This window comes from Daphnia magna, linkage group LG2 (assembly GCF_020631705.1).
Source record: "Daphnia magna isolate NIES linkage group LG2, ASM2063170v1.1, whole genome shotgun sequence".
Lineage (NCBI taxonomy): Eukaryota > Metazoa > Arthropoda > Branchiopoda > Diplostraca > Daphniidae > Daphnia > Daphnia magna.
In genome coordinates this window covers 5,697,479-5,725,303 of record NC_059183.1, presented here as the reverse complement: position 1 = coordinate 5,725,303, position 27,825 = coordinate 5,697,479, and the positions used below count along the sequence as shown (strand labels likewise).

Here is a 27,825-nt window from a genome sequence, read left to right as displayed (position 1 = left end):
TCGCCTGTTGCTGAAATGATCTGTATTTTTTATTCCTGCCGCGAGGTGGCGCTGTTCATTCCCACTTCTGGGTTGACACCGTGACAGTGAGTTTCTGGGTGTGTGGCTAAGTCTAAGCCGCCTAAAAACTCGTTATCTTTGTTTTTGTTTTTGACTACATTATCCATATCCGGTGAATGTCAATTCGGCATGAACTTTTTCCATATTATTAATAATGAAGCATTTTGGATGTGCGATAAGTGAAATTTTAGTTTAGCATCCAAAATAAAATCTGTTACCAAGTGCCCATTAAAGATGGCTCCAGCCTGCTTAATACCATGCCAAGAATAAAGAAACCAAGTACTTTGAGAACCCTTGATGCAAACTTTCTGTGCCTGCTACCCTCTTTTTCAAATGGGGAATATTGTTTATCACTATATTTGTGTTTCACTTGTTCAGCATCCACGTTTTGTTTTCCTGTGCAAACACCATGACCTGAAACAGGCAACAGTCTACAGAAAAATCTGGAATGGGGAATGTGACTTTGAGTGAAAGAACCAATATTTGTATTACTGAAGAAATTCTCGTCCACTACCTACTCAGCCAATGAGGTGTCATTAATCTCATTACTGTTATTTGATCTGCTATAGATTCAATTAAATCATAGAATGCAAATGGGTTGCCAAGCAAGGGAACACCTCCCATATGTGCTGCCAAACTCCAACTGTCCTGTGTAGCCACACGTAGTGGTTGAAAAAAACGCAGGATTCTGCTGCCGACCGCAGCTTTGAATACAATAGCACCAATCTCGGAGATGGTGTACTTAACGCTCTGTTAAAGACAGCATTGTCGGCAACAAATTTTCAGCCAACTATAAAACAACGCATGCATCGCTTCTGACACGTTGCTGTTGGAGATATCAGCTGTGTTTATTACGGGGTGCGCTGTGTTTTCTGCGCGCCAACACATTTCGTCCACCAACATTTTGCTGGTGGTGGTTTATCATCCCGCAGTCGTCTTCCACAGTCAAGCGGATACGTCTGCCAGCTTCTGATCATTAATTTTTCCTATTGTGTGTCAACTCCTTCAATGGATCATAATTAAAGAAAAACCATGTCTCAACCAGATCGCTCAGGTATTTCATTTCTTGCAACAAATTTTCCATTTTCATGTTGTAATGTCGATTACAAGCAGCATTTTTGAAACCTTAATTTTTGCTGCATTTACCAACTATTTGCGTAATAAAATAGGATGATGTAAACCGTGTGATTACTCAATAGGTGAAAGGCGTCGCCGTTTGGCCGTGTCTTCACTGACTTCACGATGCGAGGATGACTGCGAAGATCTTAGAGGAGCAGGCGGAGTGCTTGGGGGTCATTGGAGGCGTTGGCGGAGGGCTCTGCTTGGTCGCTCCTCGTCGGCATCCTCGTCGATCGTCGATTTGGGCGACTTGGTCGCCAAATTCCCGCAGATGGAAGAAGTTTTGCAGGTAAAACGGGTTTGTCCTCGTTGTGGTTGTAACGTTATCAACGCCATTCTCAGATCGCCAGGCGGTTATAGGGACCGTTGGGTAGTCTGCGGTCTGGTCCCGTAAAGTAGGGCACTAGTAGCGCATTAAAATATATATATATATATGTATTTATATACTATTGAATTTTTTGTTGTGGTTGCAGGTGTACCCGAAGGATACTCCGCTTGCCCTTTTCACCAGTTTGCTACCAGAAGATTTGGCTAACGTACCGGATCAAAGCGGATTGCGTCAACGCATATTGAACGCGGTGGAAATGGCCCGTCAATGGATCAACCAATCCGAGGTAAAAAACAATCGTTTCCATCGTGAGCATGCCTTTATTGATCTATCAGATGACTCATGCTTCGTAGTTGTGCATATTCCTTCCACGTCGTGCCACTCCCTTTGTTTCTTTTTTGGTTTAAGCATTAACAAACGCGTCTCGTCACGTTGTTACATCCCACGGATTTTTCTCTTGTCTGATGGCGCGTGCCACGCAAGCATCGGTTCATTTTTCATGCGAAGTCTCACCGGCTGAATCCGCATTCTGCCAACTGCAGCCGGATGCATTCATTCTTTTTTAAGTTGGCGGGTGGGAAGAACGGTCGATAAAATTCATCTAAAAGATTTAGTCAGGCCAAACAAAATATGGAAATGTCATGAGAAAGAAATCTAGCCAAGTTTGACCATGGAGTATAGAACAGGTTATTTTATTTTTTGTTTGTTTTGTTTTATTTTATTTGCTCGTTTTTTTTTTTTTTTTTTTTTTTATCGAGAAAAAATAAGGCCACGTTCAATTGCTATAAATGACCCAGAGTGTTGCTGGGTAAGAGGTTCTTTCAAATGGGAATAGAATTCTGCACACAGCTTTAGAAGGACAATAAATTCCTTTTGAATGAGTTTCTTTTTAGTTGGCTATAAGAATCAAAGCTCCGCGAGGCAGGCATTGAAACTTTGAAGGCGCTTCTGGTAGGCGTCAACGTTGTGCGTCAAAGAAACGGCTGAATAATTTCTGACTCGCTTCAAACGACGGATGTAGGTTGTAAAGACGCGAATCCATCGATCGACGTTCTTGGAAACGGTCCAGCTTCCGCCAAACCAGCTCTGCCAGCCTGGGTTCTTGAGCAACAATTCTTTATATGGTCAGGCTTGGTGGTACACAGACTTTTTCCTCTCTCTCTCCACTTGTGTGAAGACTTTCTATCCCGTCGTTGTTTTTGAGAAAGAGCCTAGTAGTATACACACACGCCACTACGTTGAGGGTGGATCGAAATAGAAAGGACCTTTGGCATCCGTTGCCAAGGCTCTGGAATCTTTCCTAAAGGTGCACAGTCGAAAGATTGCTAATCGTTAATAGCCGTGCCTTTTTTTTTTACCTGGCGGCCGTGAAGGTGATCCTTTTGATCTTTTGACAGTTCACGAATTCTATTTACGTCCGCTAATCATGCCATGTCATCAGCACAAACCTGATTAACATTCCCGCCGTGAAAAAAACATATTGTTTTATGAGGATGTTTGGGTTTTTTGGCGTTGTAAAATCGAGGGAAAATAATAAAAGTAAATCAAATAAAAACCAGGCATTCAGTTGATAAGAACCAGACCCTGATCCTTAAGATCTGTTGATTCCTATTGCCTTGTAGAATTTTTGTTGTGCCCTTCGGCTCGCTATTGTGTTTGTTTGTCTTATTGGTGTATGCGTTTGCCACGCTAGGATGACGTTTTTGTCGCTGTTGACGACTTATTTTCAGTTGGATATTGTTATCCGGATGTGTTCGCTTAGCCGGGTACCCATTGCGCCCGGATCAATGCGATAAATGTCTGCGTGCCGGGGGTATTAAAAAAAAACGACACAGTCTGGATCAATACTTTGGTGCTTATCTTTATGTCCTTTTTTTATTATTCCAAACGGTTTCCTTTTATGGTGGTTTAAGGCATGCTACATGTAGAACTGGGCGTTTCGGACTGCCATCGTGTGACGCCATTTCTTCGCAGTCATCTATCCCACAGAGAAAGCCTAGAAGCAATTTCAATCAAGGGCTCGTTACGATTCGGTTCAACCTTGAAGAGAAACTGAAGAATAGGCATGCTAGTGGCGATGATTTTCAATAATGTTTTTGTACAAAGTAGCCTTTTACGAGGGGGGATCTATCAGCTTCATCTGAAAAATTATTGATCTCGAGAAAAGAATAAAGATTCAAAATGGTGGGCAATTATTCGCAGCTCATTCGCCAAATATTTAGGTCAGTCTCTCTACCTTTTCGAATGGAGCACCAGAAAATGCGGTGGTCCATTGTTTGGTCAACTAATACTAGGGAAAAAAAACTAAGACGTCCTAACTCTTTCTCTCCGGCTTTCTGCCTGTTGTTGGTTTTGTCTCTGCGGTTCATCCATGTATAAATATATACTCTGTGTATTTTTTTTGTTTTTCCTTTCCGGCGAGTGAGAAAACGTGCAGCTGCCGTGGCGGTGAGCACAGGGGATATTGTGTTATTGAACGAGTTTGAAGAAAGTGGCCGCCGTGGCGCCACTAGTCAAGACGGAGAGAGAGTTTAGCAGAAGGACTGACTTGCCGTTTACTGTATTACTTGCGAGGCGGCCCTCCGGTCAGTCGTGACACAGTCGTAGTTCTAACTGCACACGTCTTCGTTCGGTTCTTCTCTTTTTACAATCTGCCATTCTTGGAGAGAAAGAAAAAAAAAAGAAACTCCCACGTGTGGGTGCAATCTTAGAGTGCGCCTATTGTCAGCCATATTTGACAGCTAGTGTGTGTAGTGCAAGTTCTGCTATGATCTCTAGGGCTAGACTCGTGACACATTAGATACATCAGCTGACTCGGCAGGGGAGACAACTCAGATTCCCCCATGGAGTTTTCTTTGGGATTTCCTCTTGATGCCGTGTCGGCAAACCAGTGACAATATTTTCGCTATGATTCGAACTACCTAGTGACAAGAAGAACCACGAAATCTGACGTTGGTCCCAACCGAAACGACCACCTTCCCCTCGCGGAAACGAAAATAAAAAAAGAGAAGAAAAAAAAAAATCACATGTCTTTTCTATGGCCCACTTAGTTTATTCAAGACTGTGTTTCAAGTCGATGGCCAACCCTCTGGCGGTCATGAATTTAAGCAGCTGACCCGCCAGGAAAAGAAAAGGGAATGAAAAAACATGTTATCGTCGAAGAGAGCAATTAAATCGTGTGAAATCGTTGAGACTAGTCGAATTCTGTAGGAGAACAAGAAAATAGGAGAAAAGAAAAAATGAATCGAAAGGACTTGAAGTTGAATTTGCCCCAAAATGGAAGCGCTGACGTGAGCGAATCGGCGGCGCAATTGTACGTATCGCGAGCGGGACAGCGCTGCCGAAAATTACCAATTCCCATCTATTCACGCTTTGCTTCCGTACTGTCACCCGTCTACGACTCGACTACCTCGAATCAAGTAATTAATGATAAATTGTTCTTTCCTTAGAATTTCGCAGAACTGATAAATTTTCAGGGTACTTGAGCACGTGATTCATAGTCCAGTAATCGGACCTTGAGTCAGCTATTTTTTTTTGCACTTTTACTACATTTAATGCTTCTGTAAGATCTGGGTGATGTCGATGTCGACATCGACATCTCACGTCCACCAGGTCGTCCTTGACACTGTCACAGCTGCCTTCTCCTTTCAAGGTGGTCATTTCTTGTCCAATTGTAGCCTCCGACTGGCCTTTTGCCCGCTTGAACGGTCCCATGGTTTTTCATGCCTCGCTATGTTTTTCGGCATTCGTCGATGCTGTAGGACTCGCCAAACGACTTGATTAATATTCGGCTCGCTGTCCAAGGTTCTTTTTGTTGAGCCAAACAGTTGGAATTATGTTGCCAACTCGCTATTTTTCATATGTTCTCTGTTTGGGCTGAAATGGCAATGTTTTCTTTCTTTTTTTTCCCCTTTCCTTGTATGATTTTTCCCTACTAAAACTGTAGAGAGAGATGATGGCCGTCCTACTTGCCATTTTTCCACAACTGACCCGATTATTAAATATATAAAAGAAAACATCGTGAAAATTTCTTAATATGCCGCCGCGTCCTAATTGTTGTTGCAAGGAACGTTGTTTAAGTTTGTTCAATTTTCCGTAAGATGGCGCGGACGTAAAAATCACCCGTATTTAATAGTAAGTTCATGTGCTCCGATCGGAGACCGTTAGAAAGTATTGGCAAACTTGCCAATTGCAAGAGCAACCACAAAAGTCAATGATCTAAATTTAGGTTGCAACTTTCAAGTAAAACAATTCACTGGTTCAATAATTAACGTTTTCTCATGATTTTAGGTGGATGGAGCGGGATGCTTGACGCCGGTTCGTCGCTCTTTGGATGTCGACTGTTTGTCACTGGGAAGCGGGAGCGGGAGTTCCTCGCCATCGTCATCGGCATCATCATCGTTGGCTGCGTCGATGTTGTTGCTACGTCCGCGTGCATTTGCCCGACAGCTTTCGGATGATTTACGCCGCCGGAGGGAAAGCTATGCAGCCGGCCAGTATGGATCGAATGGAGGGTGTTATTCACCCCTGGCCACGGGCGTGGGTGTTGTGCCAGCCCATCGCCACAGCGTCGGCGGAGTTCAGTTGGTGCCTTCCAACTTGGTTCAAACCACTCGAGTTCACTCGGCGGTGACATCGAGCACGACTTCATCCACATCTGCCGCCAATGGTATTATATGTTAAGAACGACCGATACGTCATCAAAGCCACTCGATCGTGTTTAGCTAGAATGTCAGGGAGGCAGGGGATACACGTTTCTTGCGAAGATCCATCTTGTCGAATAATTCGATTTGAGCTGCACTTACCATGCCGGCTTAGTTCGAATTTGAGTGTAAAAGCTGGAGTTATTGATCAAGAAGAAGACGAGGTTTGTGTGTTGTCGTTACTAAGGTAACACTCGAACAATAGACGCAGGTCAATTTTGATAAGTTTGAAGATGAAATGGATAGTTAGTTGTCAAGACGACGATAACATAAAATGTGCACTCGTTGAGCATTTCCGGTGGGCTTCCAAGGAACATTTACTTGTGTGGCAACTAAAAGCAATTGTGTCAACGTTGGTTAAACTTTAATGTTTCTGTTTCAGATGAAGCTGAGCCAGATAACTACAATTTGCAGCGGATTCGTGGCTCGACTTTGGGTCAGTCAGCTCCTTCGCTAACGGCTAATTCTGTGGTGAGTAATTATTTATTGATACACCAACATTATGTCGGTCCGAAGGACTCATTAGTTTCAGGATAAATTCAAAGAGATGCAGTGTTTCTAAGGAGCTTCCCCCTCCCATGTTAGTGACTTTCCTTTTGATCCCTTCTTAACAAGGTTTCAAGTTATCTAGTCTCTGCATTTTTACAGAGAATATTGAATGGAAAAGAGAGGGAATCCTAGGCAATGTTTTTAAATGATGCGCGCGCAATCCGCGCTTTGTTTGCTCCATCGTCGACTTTGACGGCCGACAGTCGTGTGGAACAGCTCGTCGTTGTCAGTTTTGTTTGCTCACATTTGGTTTGTATCCAGTAGTGTGCATCTGTCCTGACGTCAAACGCCCCAATATCAATATTACGGTTAATTAGCGACCGTATTTTTTTTTTCCTTTTCTTGTTCTTTACGATATTGTGGTTTGTATGTGTGGCTGAATTTCTTTACTTTCCGGGTCTTTTTGTTTCCTTTGAGTTTCCGTCACGGATCGATTGCCATTTTGTTGTTAAATGGGACGGGAATGGATTGAACGAGAGAAAAGAGGTCGCAGGCCTTTTGGTGTAATCTACAAAGAAACATGGGAATGATCAAAAGGCCGGCCCCCTTTTTTTTTTAGTGGGTGCCTGGAATCGTTGAAAAATTTAGAACTAGCGGGAAGGTTGCGGTTGTTGCGTCGGCCAATCGATCAGGTGACGCTACAGCGGAAACCGAGTCGCAACCAAGTTTCACTTTTGTGGCTTTTTTTTTTTTTTTGTACGCAGCTGTATTGAACCAGATGTCGAATTATGTACAACGTGAAGTGATCGTGATGCATTTACATGAATGCGTCGGTGCTTCGTCATCGATCCGCTTGGACGACCGACATCCGACTTATCCTGACAAAGATATCTGACGTCACGCGTAGGACACTGATCCTTAGGGTCTTGCAGTCGCCCACTTGCACGTTCTTGATGAGAAATAATCCTGTTAAATAGCGAGTGGAGGGGGTGGGATTTGATCACTTCCTCAGTTCGAAAATCTTTTCCCGTTTCGTCCTTATTTTCCTGGTGTTAACGCCACTGCGTTATGCCGGATCGATTTGTATCGATCCAATCAGTTTACTCCACGCCATTTGCAAGCGTTTCTTCCATTTTTTTTCCGCACGTATTCACATTCCTGCCCACGCGCCTACATTTTGAAATTGCTGGCTCAGGTCGAATTTTTTCTTGTGGAAAGACGACGATTTGTGCCCTAGACGACGGGGTCGTTAAAGTTATCAGCAAAAGTGATGAGGCAAACAACGTTATCGTTGATGCGTTTCTTTAACTAGACAAAATAGCCAGCAGATCAATAGTGAATGTCTTAAAATGCCCACATTTTGATAGGGAGTAGCCGATGTAGGCAAGTTTGTTGTGGTTTTGGACGTGATGTAGTTGAAAACGGAGACAAGGACATTCTTCGGTGTCTGTCGAATAATTTTAGATAACAGATTGTGGTATCGCGGGATCTTACGTACCTCGCGGTGCCTATTATATACTTTCGACGTAGTTAATTTTGTCCATTAACGATTCAAAATTCATCGGCAGCTTTACTTGCAAAAATGCGATTAGGGTCGACCGACACTTGGCAACGTCATCATTATTTTTTATCAATTAGAACTGGAAGTTGACGTTGTTTTTTGTGTCAGAAAAGAAATAAAGAGAAAGGCTGGCATGCGGTTAGCTTGTGTCGACACCGGAAAGAAGGCCCGAAGCTTCCCGAAAAAGAAAAAAAAAAAATGTTTACAAACGTGAAACCGCCGGATATTCGTTCGGTTTTGTTGTTATTATTGTTACTACTCGGGGATAATTACCGTTTCAGCTTTTGGGGAAATACAACACTTGTTTTTCAAGTGTTGGGTCTCGTGACTTCAGTCGCACTTTGGTCGTCAACCCGTGCGGAGCTCTGTAAATCGGTTGGTTTTTGCTAGTTGTTGTGTTGCTGTGCTGCAATGAACTGGCCATTCATGGCTTCAATAATCCGTCACGTGTAAACGGAAGTCGTACAAACGAAGTAAGATCGAAGCGAAATGAGTCTCGGGTCGTCCACGATTCACTGGATCCGGAGAAGTTTATCGTATCCGGAATCCGCCGACGTTCCTACCGCTCACCCAGGTGTCAGTGGTGGATGTGGCCGTTTCAGCGGTTTCCGTCGCATTCTGTCCGATGTAAGTGAGAAACTTTCTCTTGTTTAGGCCATTTAAAAAAATCAAACGCCGTGTAAAACGATTTAAAGTTTCTAGTCCATTGTACACGATCATCAACAAAAGAGTTTTTCGGGTTTTCTTTTTCCCCCCGTTTACTTCGGTCTTCGATCGTTTTCTGGTTTCCCAATTGGGATCGAGTCCATCTGATTCTTGCCGCTTTTTTTTCCCCGAGGAAACCTGCATCGTGAGAAATTCAGACCACACATTATTATTTACATGGCTAGTGTGTGTGATGATGACGACGGATGTCGCGTGTATCTCAGCTGCTGGGCAATGTGTGTGTGTACGTTGTCTGAGTATCTGTGTGTGTGTGTGGCTTAGATGAACGCATCAGAAGTTCGCGTGACCGTGTCCGGTGATGACAGTTTGCGTTCGATGACCGGCAACACGTTCCGCACTCGACTGCAGGAGCGTCGCTCTTCTGTTCGATCTCACCTGTCGCTGCCTTTAACTGCCCATTCGGCTAATTGGTCGGCGGTTTCAACTCCGCCCGCTCCCACTACGCCAACTCTCGTCCATCCCGCTCTTATCCTCCTCAAGGTGAGACGGGACGACCGTCTTATGTTTTGTAGTGTTGATCGTTCGCTAGACCCGGTGCTCCGTTTGGAATGTGTTGTAAAAGATTTGTTTCTATGACGACCATTTATGTTGTCAACGTCCTGCCCGCAGTGTGGATGCGCTCATTTTGATGATCGATTTCCGGTGCCGGCCATCTACCGGGAAATATCTCGTCTTTTGTTTTTGTACTAATTCTTTTCTTTTACTTTTTGTTTACGCATTTCAGAGAGATCTGATGCTGCCGAGAAGATGTTCTCGTATCCAGCATCATCATCTGCAGCATCGAAAAAGCATGATATCGGCCACTTCGCCCACTATGCCACCACGTTGTCAATCGCCGTTGTCGCAAGGTATTCGATTTGTCAAAGAATTCCAAGTAAAGGACCTTACAATTAAATTTAATTACCCAAAAATGGTACCAGGGAGCCCGATGGAAAGTCCGCGCAACATGTCGCCCAGTCAGCAATTTGCTTTCGTCCCCATAAAAAAGTAATTGGAGAGAGAGTTGATTAACGAGTGACACTATGTCAAAACTAATGGTTGTCATATTGGGTTCAGGGCTGAATGTCGACGATGGTCAGTGGCCTCATTGCCTTCATCTGGTTACGGCACTACTCCAGCCAGCTCTAATGTGTCGGTGCGTTTCTTTTTACATGTCTATCATTTCAATTCCTATCCACCTACCAAAACCTTATCCACCCTGGCACATTGTTAGTCTTTTCTTTTTCTTTTTTTTTTTTTTTTGAAGGACCTTTAGAAAGAGTAGTACGCTAATTTCATTTACCATGGCTTTCATGCCTGTTTTTGTTTTGCAATCCAATTTTAAAATTTCGTTGCGGTAGCTTTTTTTTTTAGTCCCCAAAAAGACGAAACATTGGCTGTTAAGTATGGTAGCTTATGCATGAGGTTATGTTATAACAATTATTTTTTTGTTGTTATCTCTTTGTTTTCTTAACTTTTTCGTTGCGTTTGCCCTTGCCTTGTTGCGATTCCTGCCTCTCCCCCTTTCCCTTTTGTCCGACTGGGCACCCGTGGCCTCCTTTATTGATGCGTTCCAGTCACAGTGTTCCAGTCAGGAGCGATTGAATCACTTGCCGACGGTGCCTACCGCCGAAGAGATGCGGATCCTTTCGCAACATTTTTCATCCAACGAGAGCAATCCAGTCATCGAGGAAACGGATGGAGGCGTGGCAGCTGCTGGACGTCATTCGCCCAGAATGCGTCCAAGATCCAGGAGTTTGAGGTTTGTTTAATGTTTTTTTGGTGGTTAATAATCGAAAAACGTACCATCATTACGACGATTTCTTTTGTTGGAATTTGCAGTAGTCCGATCCGTTCGCCGATCGTCGATAGCGAAGTAGTGATGATGAACATGTTGTACAAGGAGCGCTTCCCCAAGGTATTTTGGCCGAAACCCAATAAATGTGTCAAAAAATGTACGATCCGTCTTGTGATTAACGTTACAGGCCACCAGGCAGATGGAGGAGAGACTTAAGACGTTCGTCGAAGAGAACGCAAGCGTCGAGAGTTCGGAGGCGCTCGTGGCGGCTGCTGAAGGCACGTCGGAGCCTATCCCAGCAGACGCCATAGCAATCGTGCGATTCGTTCAGCACCAAGTGATCGAGCTGGGTCGTGATTGCCTGCAGAAATCGGAGCAAGGCCTCATCACAAGCCGCTACTTTTACGACATGTCGGACAATCTGGAAAAGCTCTTGACGGAGGCTAAAGACAAAGCTGTTGATGCTGTCCCTCATCTAAGCCGTCTTGTCCGCAAGCTCTTGCTCATCATTTCACGGCCGGCTAGGTTGCTCGAGTGTTTGGAATTCGATCCCGAAGAGTTTTATCACATGCTGGAAGAAGCTGAAGGACAAGTACGAACCACACAGGTAAATGACATATCAACGTTTGCCAATTTTAATTTTAGACTTAACCGCTTTTAAACGTTAGGGCGTGACGGACTTCCCGCAGTATATAGTCACCCAACTGGGTCTGAATCGTGATCCATTGGCGGAATTTCAACATGATTTAAGTCAGCTTGAAAAGACGTGCTCCACTCCGGAGCCGGCGGAGGGATCTGACTCACCGATGACGACGTCGACACCCGAAAAGAAAAAAGTGGCCGACACGTCTCACTTGCCCAAGGAAAGCGATTACGAAGTGGTGAAATTGATATCTAACGGTGCGTACGGGGCTGTGTACCTTGTGCGTCACCGCGAAACGCGCCAACGTTTCGCCATGAAAAAGATCAACAAACGCAATCTGCTGCTACGTAACCAGATCGAGCAGGCGTTTGCCGAGCGTGACATTCTCTGCTTCACGGACAATCCGTTTGTCGTTAGCCTCCAATGTAGTTTCGAGACACAGAGGCACTTGTGTATGGTGATGGAATACGTCGAAGGAGGCGATTGCGCCACTCTCCTCAAGGTACGATTAGACGATATCCATTGTCTTAAATATGGCAGATAATATTGGCACAATTTACTAGGTCAACTATATCGGTTACATGTTGGCCTTTTGCCTTTGGTTTCTTTCCTTTTTTTTTCTTTTTTGAGTTTTTTGTTTTCTTAAATAAAAAATGAATGATACCTTGAACTCTAATTTTAGCTTTTTACAGCTCATTTTAGTTTATTTTTAATTGAGCCGTAAAGATATTTTTATTTCTTTCGTTTTAGTGAAATGCTATTAAATGTTTTTTTTTTTCTCGTTTCTACAGAACATGGGTCCATTTCCTTGTGACATGGCCCGTCTGTATTTTGCTGAGATGGTGTTGGCCGTCGAGTACTTGCACAGCTACGGGATCGTCCACCGCGATCTAAAGCCGGACAACTTACTCATCACCGCCATGGGGCACATTAAGTTAACCGATTTTGGTTTGAGCAAAATGGGTCTCATGTCGCTGGCCACCAATTTATACGAAGGTTTTATTGATCGCGAGACTCGCGAGTTCTCCGACAAGCAAGTCTTTGGTACTCCAGAATATATTGCTCCGGAAGTCGTTCTCCGTCAAGGATATGGTAACTTCCAGCTGATGGTGAACTCGTTGCAGATTTCAATTTCAACGATATCGCTTTTCGTTTTTTCTAGGCAAGCCCGTGGATTGGTGGTCTTCCGGAATCATCTTGTACGAATTCCTTGTTGGCTGTGTCCCATTTTTTGGAGAGACGCCCGAAGAGCTCTTTTCTCACGTAGTCAACGACGATATCGAATGGCCAAGTGAATCTGATTGGCCCGTTCCGGTCGAAGCCAAAGATCTGATCACGGCGCTGCTACAGCAGAATCCGCGCGATCGTCTGGGCACGGCTGGTGGCGCTGAAGTCAAATCGCATCCTTTCTTTGATCGGCTCGATTGGAACTCGTTGTTGCGTCAGAAAGCCGGTTTCGTTCCTCAGTTGGATGACGATAACGATACGAGTTATTTCGACACGCGAGCCGATCGTTACTGCCACGACGATCCTTCCGGTGACCTCGAACTTGACTTGGAGACAGCAGAGGGCGGCGCCACTACTCCGCAGTTGTTTGGCTCCTTCTCCTCTTGCTCGCCGAGATACAAGAAATCACATGGCCTGTTTCTCGACGCGAAATCTAGCAACGATTCTGGGTCTTGTACTTCGGATCAGTCGGAATCGTGCGGAAGCCTCAGCGCTGGTGAAGACAAATCTTTGATTCTTCCTCCCATTCAACAGACACCAGAATCAACAGAGAACGAAGATTCCAGTCCACAACTCCAGCGGAGGCGAAGGATGCTCCATCGTGAGCTTAAATCGCTTCCACGCTTTTCCATTTCTATAGAATCCGAATCGGGAGGACGTTGTATGACACCCATATCAACTCCCGATCACGTCCGTGAGCTGTCACCAGTAGACGAAGGGGATCGCACGACAACTGATCCTACACCCCCATCGTCTGCCGGCATTCAATTATCCGCCAATGTCGGCGTCCGACCCAAAAACATATTGGCTCATTCTTCATTTTCATCCAATTTTAAGCAAAGGCGTAGTATCAAAACAGATCCAGCAACATCTGGTTTGGCATTGGTCATTTCTTTGGCGGAGGAAGGCCCATCGCCGTCACCTGGCGGAGGTTCGAGTACGGCAAGTTCACGTGACACGTCTCCATGTCGAGAACTTTCGCCCACTATCACTGGCAGTCTGAAACCGCCGATTGTGCTTCGACGGGCACCACGTGGATTTGGTTTCACTTTACGGGCCATCCGAGTCTATCTTGGCGATTCCGATTTCTATACTGTCCATCATTTAGTTATGGCTGTGGATGAAGGCAGTCCGGCCTTAGAAGCCGGGTTGCGGCCTGGAGATCTGATAACTCACATCAATGGTGAAGCTATCCAAGGACTATTTCACACGCAGGTAAATTTCGGACAGTTTATTTATTTTTTTGTTTTCTTGAGAAAAGAGACTTAATTGTTTGTTTGTTTTTCTTTAGGTTTTACAGTTGATTTTGTCTGAAGGGGACAAAGTGACGCTGCGAGCGACTCCGCTAGACCAAACGAGTATCCAGACTGGCGGCCGTCGAAGAGAATTAGCCAAAAGTCGTTTGGCTCGTCGAGGTTATTACCGCGTTTCGCACGGTGCCGGACGGCGACCCCCTGGTGGAGCAAAAGGCAAAGCCGGAGGGGGAAGCAACGAACAAGTTGAAAGACGTCGTAAATCGTCGCTATTCCGTCGTTTGAGCAGTAAACGTGCCAGTGCTGAAATTCAGCAGGTTAGTATTCGCATTGTTTTCATTATTACTAAGACTATCTGTACTAGCCTTTTCTTGTTACGTTGGGTACCAAAACAACTTCCTGGTTCATTCAAACATGGTGTATTTTTGCAGTCACTCCGATTGCAGATTCCCATGTCGGCCCCCGTGCTTCCGCGCGGCCACCCTTCTCCTTTTTTGGTAACACTTGCCTTTGGAAATGGCATCGACCAGTCCTTTGCTTTGCTGCGCTCTGCTTTTTTTTCTTGTCTTGCGTCGTGCTCTCTCAAGCCTTGATTTCTATTAACAACATCTCCCCAATGCCAGATAGAAGTGTTTTCTGTCAAAAGTCATTTCATAGATTCGTTTTTTTTCTCTCATTTCCCTTTGGGCTGTGACTTTGTGATTGGCGTCTGGAATTGGATTTTTTTTTTGTCTGTTTGTTTGCTCGAAACTTACCTTTATTTTTTTTTCTCGTCTGTCTGGAAAGTGAAGGAAGTGGGAGAGATGCTTTGAAATTTGGGACAGGTTGTAATATTAAATGTAAAAAATGTGACAGCAACATTGGACCATGAAGTATATATGCTCATGATTGTACAATTCGTTGTTGCCAAATAGGTCTAGATCGCCATCTAGTGGTAAAGGCAACAACTAGATAGTAGATTCCATAACGACCTGTTACTCGGGCATATCTTGGCATCGCATTTACTTTCTCTGAGATTATGGAATGTTCAACGGGAATGACGAGTTTGATGTTAACTGTGTGCGATTTGTAATCGTCCTAGCCAATTGAAATTGGACAATTTCAAAACATTACACTTGTATCTTTGCATGTACAGTTGGCGGCCAACTATGGCGGATCATCTTCACCTGTTCTGACGCCAAGCCGGAGTTTTCATTCATTGAATCGATCTTTGCCATCCCATGAATCGGGGTCCAATTCACCCGGAAGCCGATCATCAGCATCCGGCTACTCGCCACCAATTTTGCGCCATCATTGTCAAGTAGCTGCGGCTAGTCCCGCTTCGGAATCGCCTCGTTCAACACCGTCCAGCTCGCCAAGTTCCTCTGCACCAAACAGCCCTGCCAGTGGCCAGTTGAATCCAGCTGGACCACCGGTTCCTGCCGCGCGTCATTTCCAGCCTCACCGACCATCGTCTTTGCATGGCCTGAAGAACAAGTTGCATTCAGTGGCTAAAAACATGCACTCGCCTTCCAGACGGAAATCAGCCGGGCATATACCGCTATCACCTCTGGCTCGCACTCCGTCTCCTTCACCTTTGCCACAACAACAGCCGCTCCCAGTTTCACCAACTCGCTCGCCCAGTCCGCTGGCTTTCCCTATGCAAGTCCATCATCCTCCCGGTAGCTCTCACTCGACTCAACTTTTCAGTCCTGGGGCTTCGCTTTCTGTCTCACCGGCCGCCAAACAACGTGCGCTATCTAGGCCGAAATCGGCCGAACCTGGATCACCGCTTTTGCGTCGAGCACTTTCACCCGATCGGCTTCATCCGCGCTCTGCCGAAAAGAACTTGGTAATTTCACCACTGTGCAATGCTTGCAGTAGTACCTCAGCCGCCAGTGCCAGCAGCAACGGTTCAAATACCAATCAGCGTTGCGGACTACCGAAAGTGACAGTAATCAGCCCCCCGCGTGTCACCATTGTTTCGCAACTGGTAAATTATTTTTGTTTCTAATTGGCTGCAACAAAGTGAAACCGAAATTTTGTAAAACCTTCATTTGACAGGCCACGGAAACCGCTGAATCTGATAAAAGGACTAGAAAAATAGATGACAATCCTATCAGTCAATCAGTCACCGCTTCGGCTGCAGTTGATGGGCAAAAGACGGTCCGGTTTGAGTCGGACCCGAATACAGATAAGGAGGAAATACCATCCAATGTCCAACGCCGTCCGCGATCGAGGAGTGCATCTCCCGTCCCTCTTGCACCTACCCCGCCACCCGATATCTCGGTTGAGCCTTGTGTTCTTGCGGCCGCTGCAGCTAGCACTGAACTTCGGCGTCGTAAAAATTCTGCTATAGAAGAGCAGCAGCAGCAGCAGTCGCAACTTGATCCAGTTGAACGAACTTCTCATCTGTGATGTACAAATCATGTTCTTTTTTCTCTTGTTGCCCTCCCATTCGTTTCGAATCGATGACGTACAGATTTACAATCCAGCTCAAATAGTGGACTAAGGGAGTAAAAAAAGAAAAAAAAAATGGGTTTTTTTTATTGTTTTGGTCTAAGATGCATTTTTTCTTTTCATCTCCTGCTTATACGCTACCAAGTGGTTGATGTGATATATAGCGCACTCTTAATCACTTTTCAGTTTGATCCATCAATATTTATATACTATAGAAGGGAAACATGTTTGCAAGTTTGATTAATTTCCTAGCGTGAAAACTGCTGTATATTAAAACACAATTTGTATCATAATGAAGAAAACGCAAAAGACGAGTGTGATCTCGCCGGAGTAGGAGAAATGTGAATTGAACAGATGTTACATTGTGCGTGTCTTTTTCTTTCTTTTTTTAAAATGTTCATTCATCCTTCCGGATTACTTGAACGTCTCTTGTTGCTGCCCCCGCTGGTGTGTTGTGATTACTTTCATCATTTCTTCTGTCCAATTTGTGGCTGAATAAATTTCTGATAGATACTCACTAAAATTGACCTACTCTTCCAATATGTTGACCAGTCTTTACCGGAATCATTGAGTTCTACCTCGTCCAGTACGCCGACTGCATCAAGACGTCCTTCCACTTGACCCAGAACAGTCAGCATTCGCTCTTTACATGGCCTTCCAACGGAGTCTATGTCGACGTTCTGTGTCCTGTGTCGTTTTAGATACAACTGACTCCAGGGACAACGTATTAGCTGATCGATCAAACTTGTCTTTGCAACGGAGAATACCTGGAGGTTATTTTTTTCCCCCGAAACCATGAGGAATATCCACCTTCGATAAGAGATCAAGACTCCGTGGAGATCGAGCTCACGAAACCATTGACTCAGCGTTTTAACATAAATTATTTTACTACGGATGTGATGAAGATGAACTATAGTGGTATATTCGTGTTCGGCGTCTCCTGCCAAAGACTCCGCTGTTGGTATCGTTTTCTCTTCGTAACGGTTACAGTATCTGACCAGCCATTCAACTAAAGACAAAATAGTCACCTGTCCTTGTAACTTGTAGGCCTCTTCCTTGATTAGTGTGTCAAGGATATGCAATTCTGCTCGACTCAACCTGGAACTCTGAGTTGAAGCACCAATCAAATGACTGTGAACTTTACAGCGGTGACCATAAAAATCTCAAGGTACCTGGACCGATAACTGTGGACTAGAAACGGGGTAACTTTTGATGTCCAAAATAACAGTGAGAGTTATTAAATGATTCTTGATCTGGTGTGGGTGGATCATTAACATTACTTCTTTCTCATCGATAGATTGCACCTGGAACTCCTGATCTTCGCATAAGATGGCACTGAGAGCTTGAATTTCATCAACAATATCATCATTATGCATTCCACATATCAATCTAGTAGTTTCCATTCTGACAGGGTAAACTAGAAGCTACCTAAGTCCAAACATAGATGTTAGAAGGGTGAGATCTATGGAAAGTGTTTGTTAAAGAGAAAAAAAAAACGGTCTGAAGAGTATACCCTTGCAATGCAGTGGCATCTCCAAGTTGGTAACAAAATGTTGCTCTTTCACTGATGAGTTGTAAAAATATTTAGTCACTTTGATTTCCAGTAGCAACAACGATAACTAAGAAAAGAATTAGAACAAAACTTAACTTTCTCTTCGAACTTTATTTTCTTTACCTCGCCGAGAAAGCGTTACAAAAACACCTTTATAATTTAGATGATGAATCCATCAAAGTAACAAAATATGAAGTTAAAATCAGAAGGCAATATCGCACATTAGTCGTGAAAAAGATATCAAAATGAAATGTGTCAAATAATAGAAAATGGTGTCCTAACGGTGAGGTAGTAGGAAATATTCAACTGCAGTTTTGGCTTGATGGCGTAGTGTAGAGCATCTGACGTCACGAAGAGTATATAAAGCAGAGGGAAGGGCGGAAAACGGAGGGGAAGGGACAAGCAAAAAGCTGGCGCTGCGGAGTGGCCGGGCTCAGAGTGGTGCATGTACCCGACATCACCGGGCTGGCTGACGCACAGGCTGGCCATTTTTATCTAAATTTTTTTCTCGAATTCCAACACACAGTGCCATTAGACTAATTTTTTTTCTCCTCTCTGACGACTGTTGCCTCAATGCAGCAGCAGCCCTCGCCGCCGCACTCGCCTAGCCAAATCAAGGAGAAATTATTGCAAGCTCTCGACCGCGATTATCATGTAAGGAGTTTTCTCTGCTGAATGGTTGCCACTACTGCTCTTGCGACCACCCTTTAGCCCGACGTCTTAAAACCTCCCATTGCTACTGCTACTCTGCCCCGTCACCATCCTTTTCGACTTGCTCTCAGATAAGGGCCAGCCAACGAGAGGGAACACAAAAACGAAACTTTTGTTTAGAAAAAAACTTCCAAGGGAAAAATGCGCGTAACCTCAATGGAAATCACACGAAGACACAGTTCTTGATGCGGCCGTTCGAAAGGTGCCCAAGACAATCAAAAATGATTGAGTTTAGAGCAGTTTAAGTGCACCCAAAAGTGTCGTCGAAAACGGCGAAGAAGCCTTGGCCAGTCCATGGCGCCTCGACGCGGGCGCTACTGGGGCCGTGTACTCGTCCTCCTTCCCCAGCCCGTAGACTTCTCTGCGCAAGCGCACAAGCAGTCTCTTCTCGCTAGCTTTCCCTTGCCTTCTTTTCTCTTCCTTTCTTCTCCGCTACGAGGCCAACAATGCGATGTTGCCACCTTGTTTCAACTCATTTTTCATTCACCACAATCTTCACAATTTAATTAATTAGTAAAAATAAAACTCATTTTTACTGATTCCTATGGCTACTGATAACTTCTTATTGACGTTAAAAATGTTTGACACTACGTCTCCGTCGGATAATTATGACTATCATCTCTTCGGGCAAAATGGGTAGTGTGGCGAACAAGTTAATAATGTGTAAAATTTGTTAACATGCAAGGAACACAATTCCGTTTTCATTGTCTTGTTTCTGATGCTAAGTATTGAGAATTGTGATACAATTTCTGTAAGAATTTCATCTTGTTCTTATTAGGTTGTGGATATGGCATTGGCGTTGGAGGCAGTGTCTTTACTCGAGAAGACTCCTGTTACCAAAGAAGCTCTCGAGGTGAGGAATCACTGCATAAAGAATTACTATTTTCATATTTAACTTTAGTGAGTTGGTTTTGTGCAGACTACACGACTGGGGAGATTGGTGAATGAGATGAGGAAGAAAACCAAGAATGACAGTTTGGCCCGTAGAGCTAAAGACCTGGTCAGACGATGGAGGGATATGGTTTCAAAGCCATCAGAAAATGGCACTGGAGGAACAGGCCAGGGACCTGGCATGCAAGGTGGTCACAAAGCTTGCCAAAGACTGTCACTATCATAGAGGGCTTGTTGGCAACTTTTTTGGATTGCTTAATTTTTGGTAGGGGCCTCGTTAGTCAACCATTTGCGCGTGGTGGGCGTGAAAAACTCTGTTTCGAGTCCGGCTCTGTGCGAGATGGGACGAACAGCTAGTCCAGCTTTGCCAAGACCGGTTCACAACCTTGTAATCTCACCCACCAGCCCGGCGTTTCGCGGTGTTACCCTCAGCCCAGCTTTGCAGCGGAAACCCATTCATCCAGCGGGCAGTTTGCAGCTACAGCAACAACGTGTCATCAGCCCCAGTAACTCTGTGGCTTCCAACACCAGCACCAGTCCTGGTTTGAGCTTCTCGCTTTCTCAAACTCATTCGAACTCTTCTAGACCATCTACACCCTCCTCCCTCGTGGTCAAATCAAAAGCGATTAGTCCCGGTCCGGGTCGACCGATGATTGAAACGTCTGAGTTTCCTTCAAAAACTAATCATCACCGGGGAATCAAGCGAACAAGAGACAACGACGAAGAGACGATGACGGGCTTCGAGGTTGTCTCTCTTAATTCTTTTCCTTGATTGAGACTTTTACGTGTAGAAACAAACAAACCAAAAATTTTGTTGATTTTAACAGCTGTCAGGAAAGCGATCAAGAGGCAGTAATGGAGTAGATTGGCCTTGGGTCGATGAGTGCAGTCGGGACAGTAACCTAAGCTGGTCTGGCGACTCGCTGCGGATGACAAACCACAGCGCCTTAGGTGGTGGAGAGGATCGCTCTGTTTCTTCCTCGTCCAAAGCGTCCAGGCCTCCTCGTGCAAGAAGCAAGATAGATACAAGTATCAAACCCGAACCACCTAGTGATGTACTCAGAGAAAAATTCGCCTCAATCGCTAGGGTGTCGAAGGTAAATGGCGCATTTGCTTCCTTTACAGAGCACCCTTAATTACAATCCGGATTTAATTCGAAGGTTAAAACGACGCAGGAGCTGCTAGAAGATTTGGCACGTCGGAGTGGCTCACCGAATTTAGTAGTTAAAACCGAAGTTCAGCCTGTCCATCAGCAACAAGCTGGAGCCATTCCGGCATCTACGGAAGCTCGGCAGTGGCCCGATGCAAAGCAGGAACTCTTAGATAAATTTTTTCGGTCACATTCGACTGATCGCCGCAACGATGGTAGCACCATCACGAGTAGCATCGTTAGCAAGACCAAAGCTACCTCCGCCATGGGCGATCCAGTGGCGGAGATTTATGCGCGCCTACCTCCAATCGATCCTTCAGTGGTCGCTTCCATGTGGAAAGAAGAAATTGCTGAACCAGAAACGGAGGAAAGGGACTCCACCACACCCAAGCGTCCAGTAATAAATATTATGACTAGTGTTTGGTTCGCAACCAGGTGTGAATGCTGTTCTGTTATTTCACTAGGTGACTGATGAGGACGTGGATCTTCTGCACAACGGGCAAGTGGATAGCGTGAATGGCACGCATGACAAAAACGGCGAATTCCACAGTTGGCATGAAACTCTGACGGTCGCCTCCTATCATGGAGACCCTCTCCACTTGTTGCCTTACGTCGTGATCGAATGATTCCTCCGCCTCCATGCCATTCGATCCGAGGCTGTGAAGTAACCCATCTGTACAAAGTGTAATTTTTTTTTTTTTCATCCTGCTCCCTCCTAAAGATTGTAGAAATGACTTGGGCGCCGATTGATCGCACATTTATTGTTGGCTGATACAAAGTAACCAAATCGGAAGACAGGACACCACCGCACTTTCAAAGGAGAAAATATTGACAAGGTCCAAGCTGTTGCTGATATTTGGTAATCGTAAATACCATTGCGATTGTCGTCAGCTTCGCTTTTTTCTATTGGGTTATGGCATACATCATTTGAGCCGATACCTTCCGGAGGCCTTGCGTCTGTGATTTTCTTTTTCCCCTTTGACGATGCGATTGTGCAGCTGTTCGAAACGAACGTGACGGAGAGGAAAAAGGAGGAGGTTAAACGCCGTAGAAGTCTCGCCGCCTCTGCAGTAAACACAAATGCCACACAAAAAAATTATATTAACCTAAGGCGATTTCCAGATGCTAAGCTGAGATATCTATCTCTCGTTCATCGATAGCGGGCTGTATTTTGACATAGAAAAACTTGTTGTCTAGTCGGTGACGATGTGAACGTTCTAAAATTGTAGTATGATTACGACGATGATGTTCCTCTGGGTGGCGGAAGAAGTTGTCGTTGTCGTCCCTAAATATCTGAAAACAAAAGAAATATTTTGAGGGAGAGAAAGATTTTGTTTTCTCATTGTTTGCTTTGCTGTTGCCATGTTTCCTCGAATTTCAGTTTTTCAGTTCCCATTCTCATCTTTGATTACAATTATTTCTTTTTTTTTTCTTATTGTTCAGTCTATGATTTCTTGTCACCGTAATAATCGCCAGTCCGAAACATCCCATATTTTCAGTTCCCCTCCCCTCTTTCTCAAGTTGATCTTTGTCTCAGATTTGCAACGCCTTGGTCACTGATTGTTCTTTCGCAGAAGAAATAAATACGTTTTTGATTGTTTGTACACAAATAATTACTTTTATTGTATGGCTCATAGACTAGGATTCTAAACTGTCAATGTCATAGTAGGGGTGCTAAGCTTCTAAGCTTCTCCTGAACTAATTGCACTATCTTAATTTAGTCACTTAAGTCGATGCGAGAAGAAAAAGGGAAAATACGGGCGGAAAGAAGGGAGTATTAAATGCCAGAAGACTAATTGGACAGGTCTTTGTCCCCAACGACCTCCTACTTTGCAGGTCCTTTCTTAGACCTAATGAACTAAAAATAAAATATTTCAAGGTCTAACAAGATTGTTTTATTCGTTATTTGCCAGAAATGGTAATCCGCCTGGAATTTTTCGGACATTTGTATTTAGGGCGTTCGTTAGATGTCTCTCAAGATAAACGTAAATCACCACAGTGATCACTGATGCCAACTCTAACTATAAAATTTACCATTTATAAAGAGTTTCTTACGACGTTATAATTTATTTACAAAATTATGAAATAACCTATCTAAACGTAATTTTAAATGAAAACTCGTTTCGACGAAAGTTGGTAATTCAGAGAGAAAGGCGACCCTTTCTAAAAGTAGACTAACAACTTCGCAAACAGCAATGTTTTTTTTTTTTTTTTTTTTTTTTTTTTTTTTTTTTTTTTTTTTTTTTTTTTTTTTTTTTTTTTTTTTTTTTTTTTTTTTTTTTTTTTTTTTTTTTTTTTTTTTTTTTTTTTTTTTTTTTTTTTTTTTTTTTTTTTTTTTTTTTTTTTTTTTTTTTTTTTTTTTTTTTTTTTTTTTTTTTTTTTTTTTTTTTTTTTTTTTTTTTTTTTTTTTTTTTTTTTTTTTTTTTTTTTTTTTTTTTTTTTTTTTTTTTTTTTTTTTTTTTTTTTTTTTTTTTTTTTTTTTTTTTTTTTTTTTTTTTTTTTTTTTTTTTTTTTTTTTTTTTTTTTTTTTAAAGGTAAATAATAGAAATCGCGTCTTGTGTGGCCCTCTTTTATGGGGAATTTTGCTTGCCGTAGTAGTTTCTGTTTTGACGCTAGATGTGCTCCTATCGCCACGTGAATTTGCGGGGGTCAAATCAGAAACTAAATCCTAATATTGAATTTTATACATTCGTTTTATTAAAACTTTCATCAAATGGGAGGCAATGATAATTAATGACTCGAATTTTAATTTATTTATTTTACATATGTAATGATTTTCTGAGAAGGTAAACCTTCAGTTTCGACAACACCTAGTCAGTCTAATGGCCGACTGGTACACACGTGGCAGCGTGGTAAAACGATTCCTTACAAAGGGCTGCTCGTCTAGTTGATTATTGGAATATTCATTGGTTGTCACTTTGGTTAACTCAAGTCTTTTGAAGAAGTGACGTTTTAAATTCTGAATTCCAGGTAACCTTGCATTCATGTTTTATTTTGTATTAATTTGTTCGTAACAAACAATTGGAAAGCATGGGGTGTGAGTAAGCGTTATTCCAACTTCCATATGGACGGTGGTAAAAAGTTATGATTTTTTGTGTTAACTTATTTTGTCGTTAGCTCTTCTAACATTCCTCTAGTAAGCTCAGTTTGGAATAATAATTCTTGTGCTGAAATATAAAATTCATCTTAAACCATGCTGTCAAGGCCATGATGATTTACACTAATAACCTTTCTATAAATTAGTTAACTTTAATCTTTTTCCCAGTTATTCCTTTGCAAGTGGATGATTAATTTGGATTGTTTCATTGTTACCATTGGTGCATTGGTTAAGTTAAAGAAGCTGTATAAGTACTTGGGTTGCCATTGTGTTGGTTGTGAATGAGGTTTCATCCATCTTGAAAACAAAGTTTCGGTTTGCTTCAAAGCTTGTATGTTTTTTCGTTTGTTTTTTAATATCTTCATTGTGTAGAGTTACACCAATGTAATGTGTTTTATCTGTATGGTCAATCAGTCCATATCTCTGATAAGATTATTTGGTTTCAATTTTAACCCACTTTTGTATGTATACAGTACTGGAGCACCCCTTCCCCCTCAGCTAGTGTATCGTTGAATGGACTGGAGCTTGAAGCTCAAGTGTTGCGCTTTTGCGATCGCATCAGTGACACTTGGTCTTAGTGCAGTGTACGTCCAACAACGTGCAACTTTAAGTCGAAAGAGAAGGAAAAATATCTACAAGATTATAATGGCAGCAGCAGCAGGCGCAGAAATCGACTGTTCTGTTAATTCGGTTTCGCAGCTTGTCTCTACAATGGAACAGCTTAAAGTGGTTCAACAGCCTGCGAAATCGCCACTAACTGGTGAAGAAGCTGAGATCCCGGACCGCGATTCAGCTAATCACAGCCCTTCTGACTTCTTGACAGGAAATTTACATTCGGATTCACACAGCGAGGTATTTAAATAGTCCAGATAGGAAATGAATTAATATTTGCTTTTCAAGATTTGATAATTTCACAATTTTACAGAGTTCTAATGACAGTGGCAAAGGCGGCTCGGATTGTGCTAACACCAATGGTGTGTCGTCACGCTTCGACGTGATTACACCACCGTTGTCGCCTCATCATCCAACGGCCACGTTAGTCCACCTTCCTGAACGACTGTTTGTGTACGAATTTGAAATACCACATGCTCTGGTGGGTTTGGTGATTGGGAAATTTGGAGCTTTTGTTAATCAAATCAAGGCCAAAACGGGTGCAAGTTTGGTGATAAAAGATCGCGATCGGCGCAACAAACTTTGCGCTATTGAAGGTAAGTTTATTTCGTTATTAGAGTTATTCTAGCTTCTTCATTGTTCCCTGAAAATTTAGGCACGAAGAACGAAATTGATGCTGCCCTAGTGTTAATACGCGCAAAATTTCCAACGAAACGCTACCCTAATATTACTATGGCACAGATAAACGTAGCCCCAGAAACAGCCGCGATTCAACCCGTTTTGCCCGATTCCATCCAGGTAATATCTATTCATTGTTGTACGTTTTCTTTAATTATAGTTTTTAAAACATCGAATGTAGTTGCTGCTTCCTCCTGAAGTGAGTTGCGAAGTGATGATCAGTGCCGTCGTGTCACCAAACCATATTTTCGTTCAACAAATAACTCACCCGACTTACCCATCACTAGCGCGACTCGATTACTGCATGGCACAGTGTTACAACGATTTCGTCACACCAGGCCTTCCTCTACCTATTCAACCAAGCGTGGTTTGTGCAGCTCCTTCCATGGACGGCTGGTACAGAGCCAAAGTTGTAGCCGTTTACCCGAGGGCGTCTCGTGTAGCTGTAACTGAGAACGATGAAAAACCAGAAGTAACAGGAGAAGTTGATTACACTGCAAACACGGTAGCGGTTTTTGATCCAGAATTGGAAATCCCCGAAAGCGAAGACGAATATGAAGTAGACATTTGTTTTGTTGACTACGGTGGCTACAGCAGAGTGCCGGCTTCGTCTCTACGTCAAATACGTGCAGACTTCATGACGCTACCTTTCCAAGCCATCGAATGTCTGTTAGCAAATGTCGCCCCAGTGTCAGGTAAAATTCATTAGAAGCGTTATTTAATTAAAATTTCCTACAATATTTGTCGAAATGTTTTCACAGAAGTAGAAGGTTGGACGACGGAAGCTTACGACGAATTGGAAAGTTTGACGAGAGACAGAATGCTCCAGGTCCAGGCCATGGCTTACAGTCTGGAAGGTTTGCCGCTGGTCTACCTGTATCAGATGGATCCGGCAGAGGAAACGCTCATTAATAGACAGCTGGTCAACAGAGGAGTGGCTCAGTGGGTCGAACCTCAACTGGTCTCCAATTAGCTTAAATTGAAAAGACACGAACCGTCACGTTAAATCCCGTAACATATATTTTTTTTTTATTATTTACGTATAAGCGCACTTTCGATGCATTCAGGGTTTCGGCCGTCAGGTTTACTAATTATTATTATTACCATACTAATGTCTTGCGAGCGTTTGTTCAGGATCTTGATATTTTGGATTTTTTTCTCCCCAAATTGCATATTAATCCGGACCAAGTTGAATCATCATTTACGAACAGACTTTATTGTTGAAAAGTCCTGATTCTTAAGTATCTATATATTTTTTTTTTTTCTTTTGTTCGGGCTGCTCATTCGAACCTGTTACGTTCACCTAGTTATCAACTTCCACCACAACAGCCTCTGTCTTTTGCTGTTGGTAGATCAAACCAACAATTTGGTTCAAATCAGAAAGACTTGTGAAACATTGGGTGATTACTAGCTCTCTTGTCTCTCCACCCATTTACTTTTTTTTGCCACCTCGAAGATTTAAACCACTTTTCAATCATCGAATAGGAAACATTTTCATTTGAATCCATTTAGACATCCCCGTCCCTCACCCATGCGGCTTTTTTCTATAGTGCCTCCGAGGGCGTGAATGTTTGATGGTCCAAGAATCCGTTGGCTGTTTCGTGTAAATATAAACCGTATGCCTTAGTTTATTTACTCGGGTTTTTTTTTTTTTTTCCCCTTTGAAATTTTTCTTGATTAGTAGACAGAATAAGAAGAAACCAGAGATTAGCTGATGTGGATGTGTGAATCCAAGTCTTACGAAACATTCGAAATCCTCACTTGTAATTTCCTGCAGTTCTCTCCAAATTGATGACCCTGTGCTGCTTGCCCTATACTTTTCTCTTACCGTTCTAAATCCTGACAGTCTCGTATCCTGTGTATGTTCCTCTGCCAATGAACGGACTTTGGTTGATAGTATTTTTTTTTCTTTTCTCAAGGGATAAATGGGTATCTTAAAATTTTGTCTTAATCCCCAATCATTCATGTCCCACGTGTTATGGTAACATTAGAAGTCAGAAATAGAAGTTTATTGGTTTGCAAGTACTGCATTCTTCTTCTGGTAAGGTTTCTTAGATATTCCAACATGGTTGAATGATAATTCAAATAGATAAAAATACTAGGCAAGAAAAGAGTGGAAGACGGGAGTTTCAGTCATCAAACATAACTAGTTCGCTCAACAAAGTCTTCATAGCGTCTTCAGTGACTTGCTTCTGTTGAACAATGTCCATTGCGATACTTAATTGAACGGCCAGAAGATGTGGACACCATAAGTTTTCGCTGTTAAGATTATGCCGGTAAGAAGGACATGTACAAGTGAATCCAGTATAGGGGATGAGGTAAGGTGTACCCAAGCTTCCTAGGCAGGAATAGATTTTTCTACCTGCAATTTAAAATTGTTAAAAGAGATATGTGGCTTTTTCTTTGACGAAATATCACCTGAAGGACTCGTCAGCAGAGACACGCTTCGGTGGTCTATCAGATCCAGTGCCGTAACCGATTGCAGAGGAAATAATGTGTGAAGACTGGCTAGTAAACCTTCCGTTACTAAAAAAAAAAAAGAACACGTGGTTTGATTATCAAACCTGGTTGTGTGGTACCACCAATTGTACAGTGATTTTCCAACTCGCCTTCTTTTTTGTTGCTGCAACATTTCTCAATTTCGGTAAATATCTCCCTAACGGCAATATTTAGCCATCGAGAGTACTGAAATTCTTTAGCCATTTTATTTAACTACTTGGAATGAAGGAAAAGAAACAAAAGACAAAACACATGGAAACTTTTCAATAAAAATAGTTGTAGCTTCACTCATCAGGTGGCGCATTGTTGT

General features: G+C 43.1%; 5 protein-coding genes and 1 long non-coding RNA gene across 18 annotated transcripts; 3 read left to right on the top strand and 3 right to left on the bottom strand.

Moving 5' to 3' along the window:
- Window positions 1-107: 107 nt before the first annotated feature.
- Window positions 108-16,848, top strand: LOC116915338 (microtubule-associated serine/threonine-protein kinase 3). Of its 7 annotated transcripts, XM_045168923.1 has the most exons (19): window positions 108-590; window positions 647-1,114; window positions 1,260-1,468; window positions 1,653-1,793; window positions 5,798-6,176; window positions 6,593-6,681; window positions 9,711-9,834; window positions 9,907-9,973; window positions 10,043-10,121; window positions 10,543-10,727; window positions 10,808-10,883; window positions 10,951-11,370; window positions 11,432-11,908; window positions 12,198-12,498; window positions 12,569-13,848; window positions 13,925-14,203; window positions 14,318-14,383; window positions 15,022-15,858; window positions 15,930-16,848. In XM_045168923.1, the coding sequence occupies exons 2-19, from the start codon at window positions 1,093-1,095 to the stop codon at window positions 16,281-16,283; spliced, it is 5,385 nt and encodes a 1,794-aa protein (XP_045024858.1). In that variant the 5' UTR covers window positions 108-590; window positions 647-1,092; the 3' UTR covers window positions 16,284-16,848. The 7 variants fall into 7 exon arrangements, with proteins under 7 accessions (XP_045024858.1, XP_032776319.2, XP_032776318.2 ...); XM_032920428.2 differs by having other exon boundaries at window positions 108-1,114; window positions 10,549-10,727; XM_032920427.2 differs by having other exon boundaries at window positions 108-1,114.
- LOC116915588 lies at window positions 1,650-3,948 on the bottom strand. The gene is made up of 2 exons (XR_006643035.1): window positions 2,866-3,948; window positions 1,650-2,807 (listed from the first exon to the last, which is right to left on the bottom strand). It is a non-coding gene; the product is annotated as an uncharacterized LOC116915588 (long non-coding RNA).
- Window positions 16,566-18,193, bottom strand: LOC116915439 (RWD domain-containing protein 3). 4 transcript variants are annotated; one of them, XM_032920582.2, is made up of 5 exons: window positions 18,001-18,193; window positions 17,839-17,944; window positions 17,498-17,753; window positions 17,093-17,431; window positions 16,566-17,032 (listed from the first exon to the last, which is right to left on the bottom strand). In XM_032920582.2, exons 3-5 carry the CDS (start codon window positions 17,726-17,728, stop codon window positions 16,793-16,795), a joined length of 810 nt encoding a protein of 269 aa, XP_032776473.2. In that variant the 5' UTR covers window positions 17,729-17,753; window positions 17,839-17,944; window positions 18,001-18,193; the 3' UTR covers window positions 16,566-16,792. The 4 variants fall into 4 exon arrangements, with proteins under 4 accessions (XP_032776473.2, XP_032776474.2, XP_032776471.2 ...); XM_032920583.2 differs by having other exon boundaries at window positions 16,566-17,431; window positions 17,498-17,531; window positions 17,606-17,749; XM_032920580.2 differs by having other exon boundaries at window positions 16,566-17,431.
- Window positions 18,194-18,393: 200 nt separating this feature from the next.
- Window positions 18,394-22,233, top strand: LOC116915390 (mediator of RNA polymerase II transcription subunit 26). Of its 3 annotated transcripts, XM_045168927.1 has the most exons (8): window positions 18,394-18,531; window positions 19,367-19,441; window positions 19,508-19,667; window positions 19,749-20,224; window positions 20,307-20,576; window positions 20,640-21,026; window positions 21,094-21,293; window positions 21,351-22,233. In XM_045168927.1, the coding sequence occupies exons 1-7, from the start codon at window positions 18,451-18,453 to the stop codon at window positions 21,253-21,255; spliced, it is 1,611 nt and encodes a 536-aa protein (XP_045024862.1). In that variant the 5' UTR covers window positions 18,394-18,450; the 3' UTR covers window positions 21,256-21,293; window positions 21,351-22,233. The 3 variants fall into 3 exon arrangements, with proteins under 3 accessions (XP_045024862.1, XP_032776397.2, XP_032776398.2); XM_032920506.2 differs by having other exon boundaries at window positions 21,094-22,233; XM_032920507.2 differs by lacking the exon at window positions 18,394-18,531 and adding an exon at window positions 19,087-19,224 and having other exon boundaries at window positions 21,094-22,233.
- A 1,206-nt stretch (window positions 22,234-23,439) lies between these two features.
- Window positions 23,440-26,912, top strand: LOC116915395 (A-kinase anchor protein 1, mitochondrial). The gene is made up of 6 exons (XM_032920512.2): window positions 23,440-23,599; window positions 24,200-24,578; window positions 24,652-24,934; window positions 24,994-25,136; window positions 25,198-25,711; window positions 25,778-26,912. The coding sequence occupies exons 2-6, from the start codon at window positions 24,240-24,242 to the stop codon at window positions 25,987-25,989; spliced, it is 1,491 nt and encodes a 496-aa protein (XP_032776403.2). The 5' UTR covers window positions 23,440-23,599; window positions 24,200-24,239; the 3' UTR covers window positions 25,990-26,912.
- Window positions 26,913-26,930: 18 nt separating this feature from the next.
- Window positions 26,931-27,806, bottom strand: LOC116915502 (zinc finger SWIM domain-containing protein 7). 2 transcript variants are annotated; one of them, XM_045169789.1, is made up of 3 exons: window positions 27,581-27,806; window positions 27,435-27,524; window positions 26,931-27,378 (listed from the first exon to the last, which is right to left on the bottom strand). In XM_045169789.1, exons 1-3 carry the CDS (start codon window positions 27,717-27,719, stop codon window positions 27,146-27,148), a joined length of 462 nt encoding a protein of 153 aa, XP_045025724.1. In that variant the 5' UTR covers window positions 27,720-27,806; the 3' UTR covers window positions 26,931-27,145. The 2 variants fall into 2 exon arrangements, with proteins under 2 accessions (XP_045025724.1, XP_032776550.2); XM_032920659.2 differs by having other exon boundaries at window positions 27,435-27,542; window positions 27,626-27,795.
- Between the last annotated feature and the right edge of the window lie 19 nt (window positions 27,807-27,825).

Bases quoted from the DNA above. Each gene is read 5' to 3' on its own strand.
- LOC116915338 (XM_045168923.1), top strand. From the start codon at position 1,093: ATGTCTCAACCAGATCGCTCAG. The intron at 10,884-10,950 runs GTATTTTGGCCG...TTAACGTTACAG, and splicing joins ACAAGGAGCGCTTCCCCAAG to GCCACCAGGCAGATGGAGGA. The intron at 14,384-15,021 runs GTAACACTTGCC...TTGCATGTACAG, and splicing joins GCCACCCTTCTCCTTTTTTG to TTGGCGGCCAACTATGGCGG.
- LOC116915439 (XM_032920580.2), bottom strand. From the start codon at position 17,728: ATGGAAACTACTAGATTGATATGTGGAATGCATAATGATGATATTGTT. The intron at 17,432-17,497 runs GTACCTTGAGAT...GCTTCAACTCAG, and splicing joins GTCCACAGTTATCGGTCCAG to AGTTCCAGGTTGAGTCGAGC.
- LOC116915390 (XM_045168927.1), top strand. From the start codon at position 18,451: ATGCAGCAGCAGCCCTCGCCGCCGCACTCGCCTAGCCAAATCAAGGAG. The intron at 19,442-19,507 runs GTGAGGAATCAC...GGTTTTGTGCAG, and splicing joins TTACCAAAGAAGCTCTCGAG to ACTACACGACTGGGGAGATT. The intron at 20,225-20,306 runs GTTGTCTCTCTT...TGATTTTAACAG, and splicing joins AGACGATGACGGGCTTCGAG to CTGTCAGGAAAGCGATCAAG.
- LOC116915395 (XM_032920512.2), top strand. From the start codon at position 24,240: ATGGACTGGAGCTTGAAGCTCAAGTGTTGCGCTTTTGCGATCGCATCA. The intron at 24,935-24,993 runs GTAAGTTTATTT...CTGAAAATTTAG, and splicing joins CAAACTTTGCGCTATTGAAG to GCACGAAGAACGAAATTGAT. The intron at 25,712-25,777 runs GTAAAATTCATT...ATGTTTTCACAG, and splicing joins AAATGTCGCCCCAGTGTCAG to AAGTAGAAGGTTGGACGACG.
- LOC116915502 (XM_045169789.1), bottom strand. From the start codon at position 27,719: ATGGCTAAAGAATTTCAGTACTCTCGATGGCTAAATATTGCCGTTAGG. The intron at 27,525-27,580 runs GTTTGATAATCA...AAGGTTTACTAG, and splicing joins TGGTGGTACCACACAACCAG to CCAGTCTTCACACATTATTT. The intron at 27,379-27,434 runs GTGATATTTCGT...TTTAAATTGCAG, and splicing joins TCTGCTGACGAGTCCTTCAG to GTAGAAAAATCTATTCCTGC.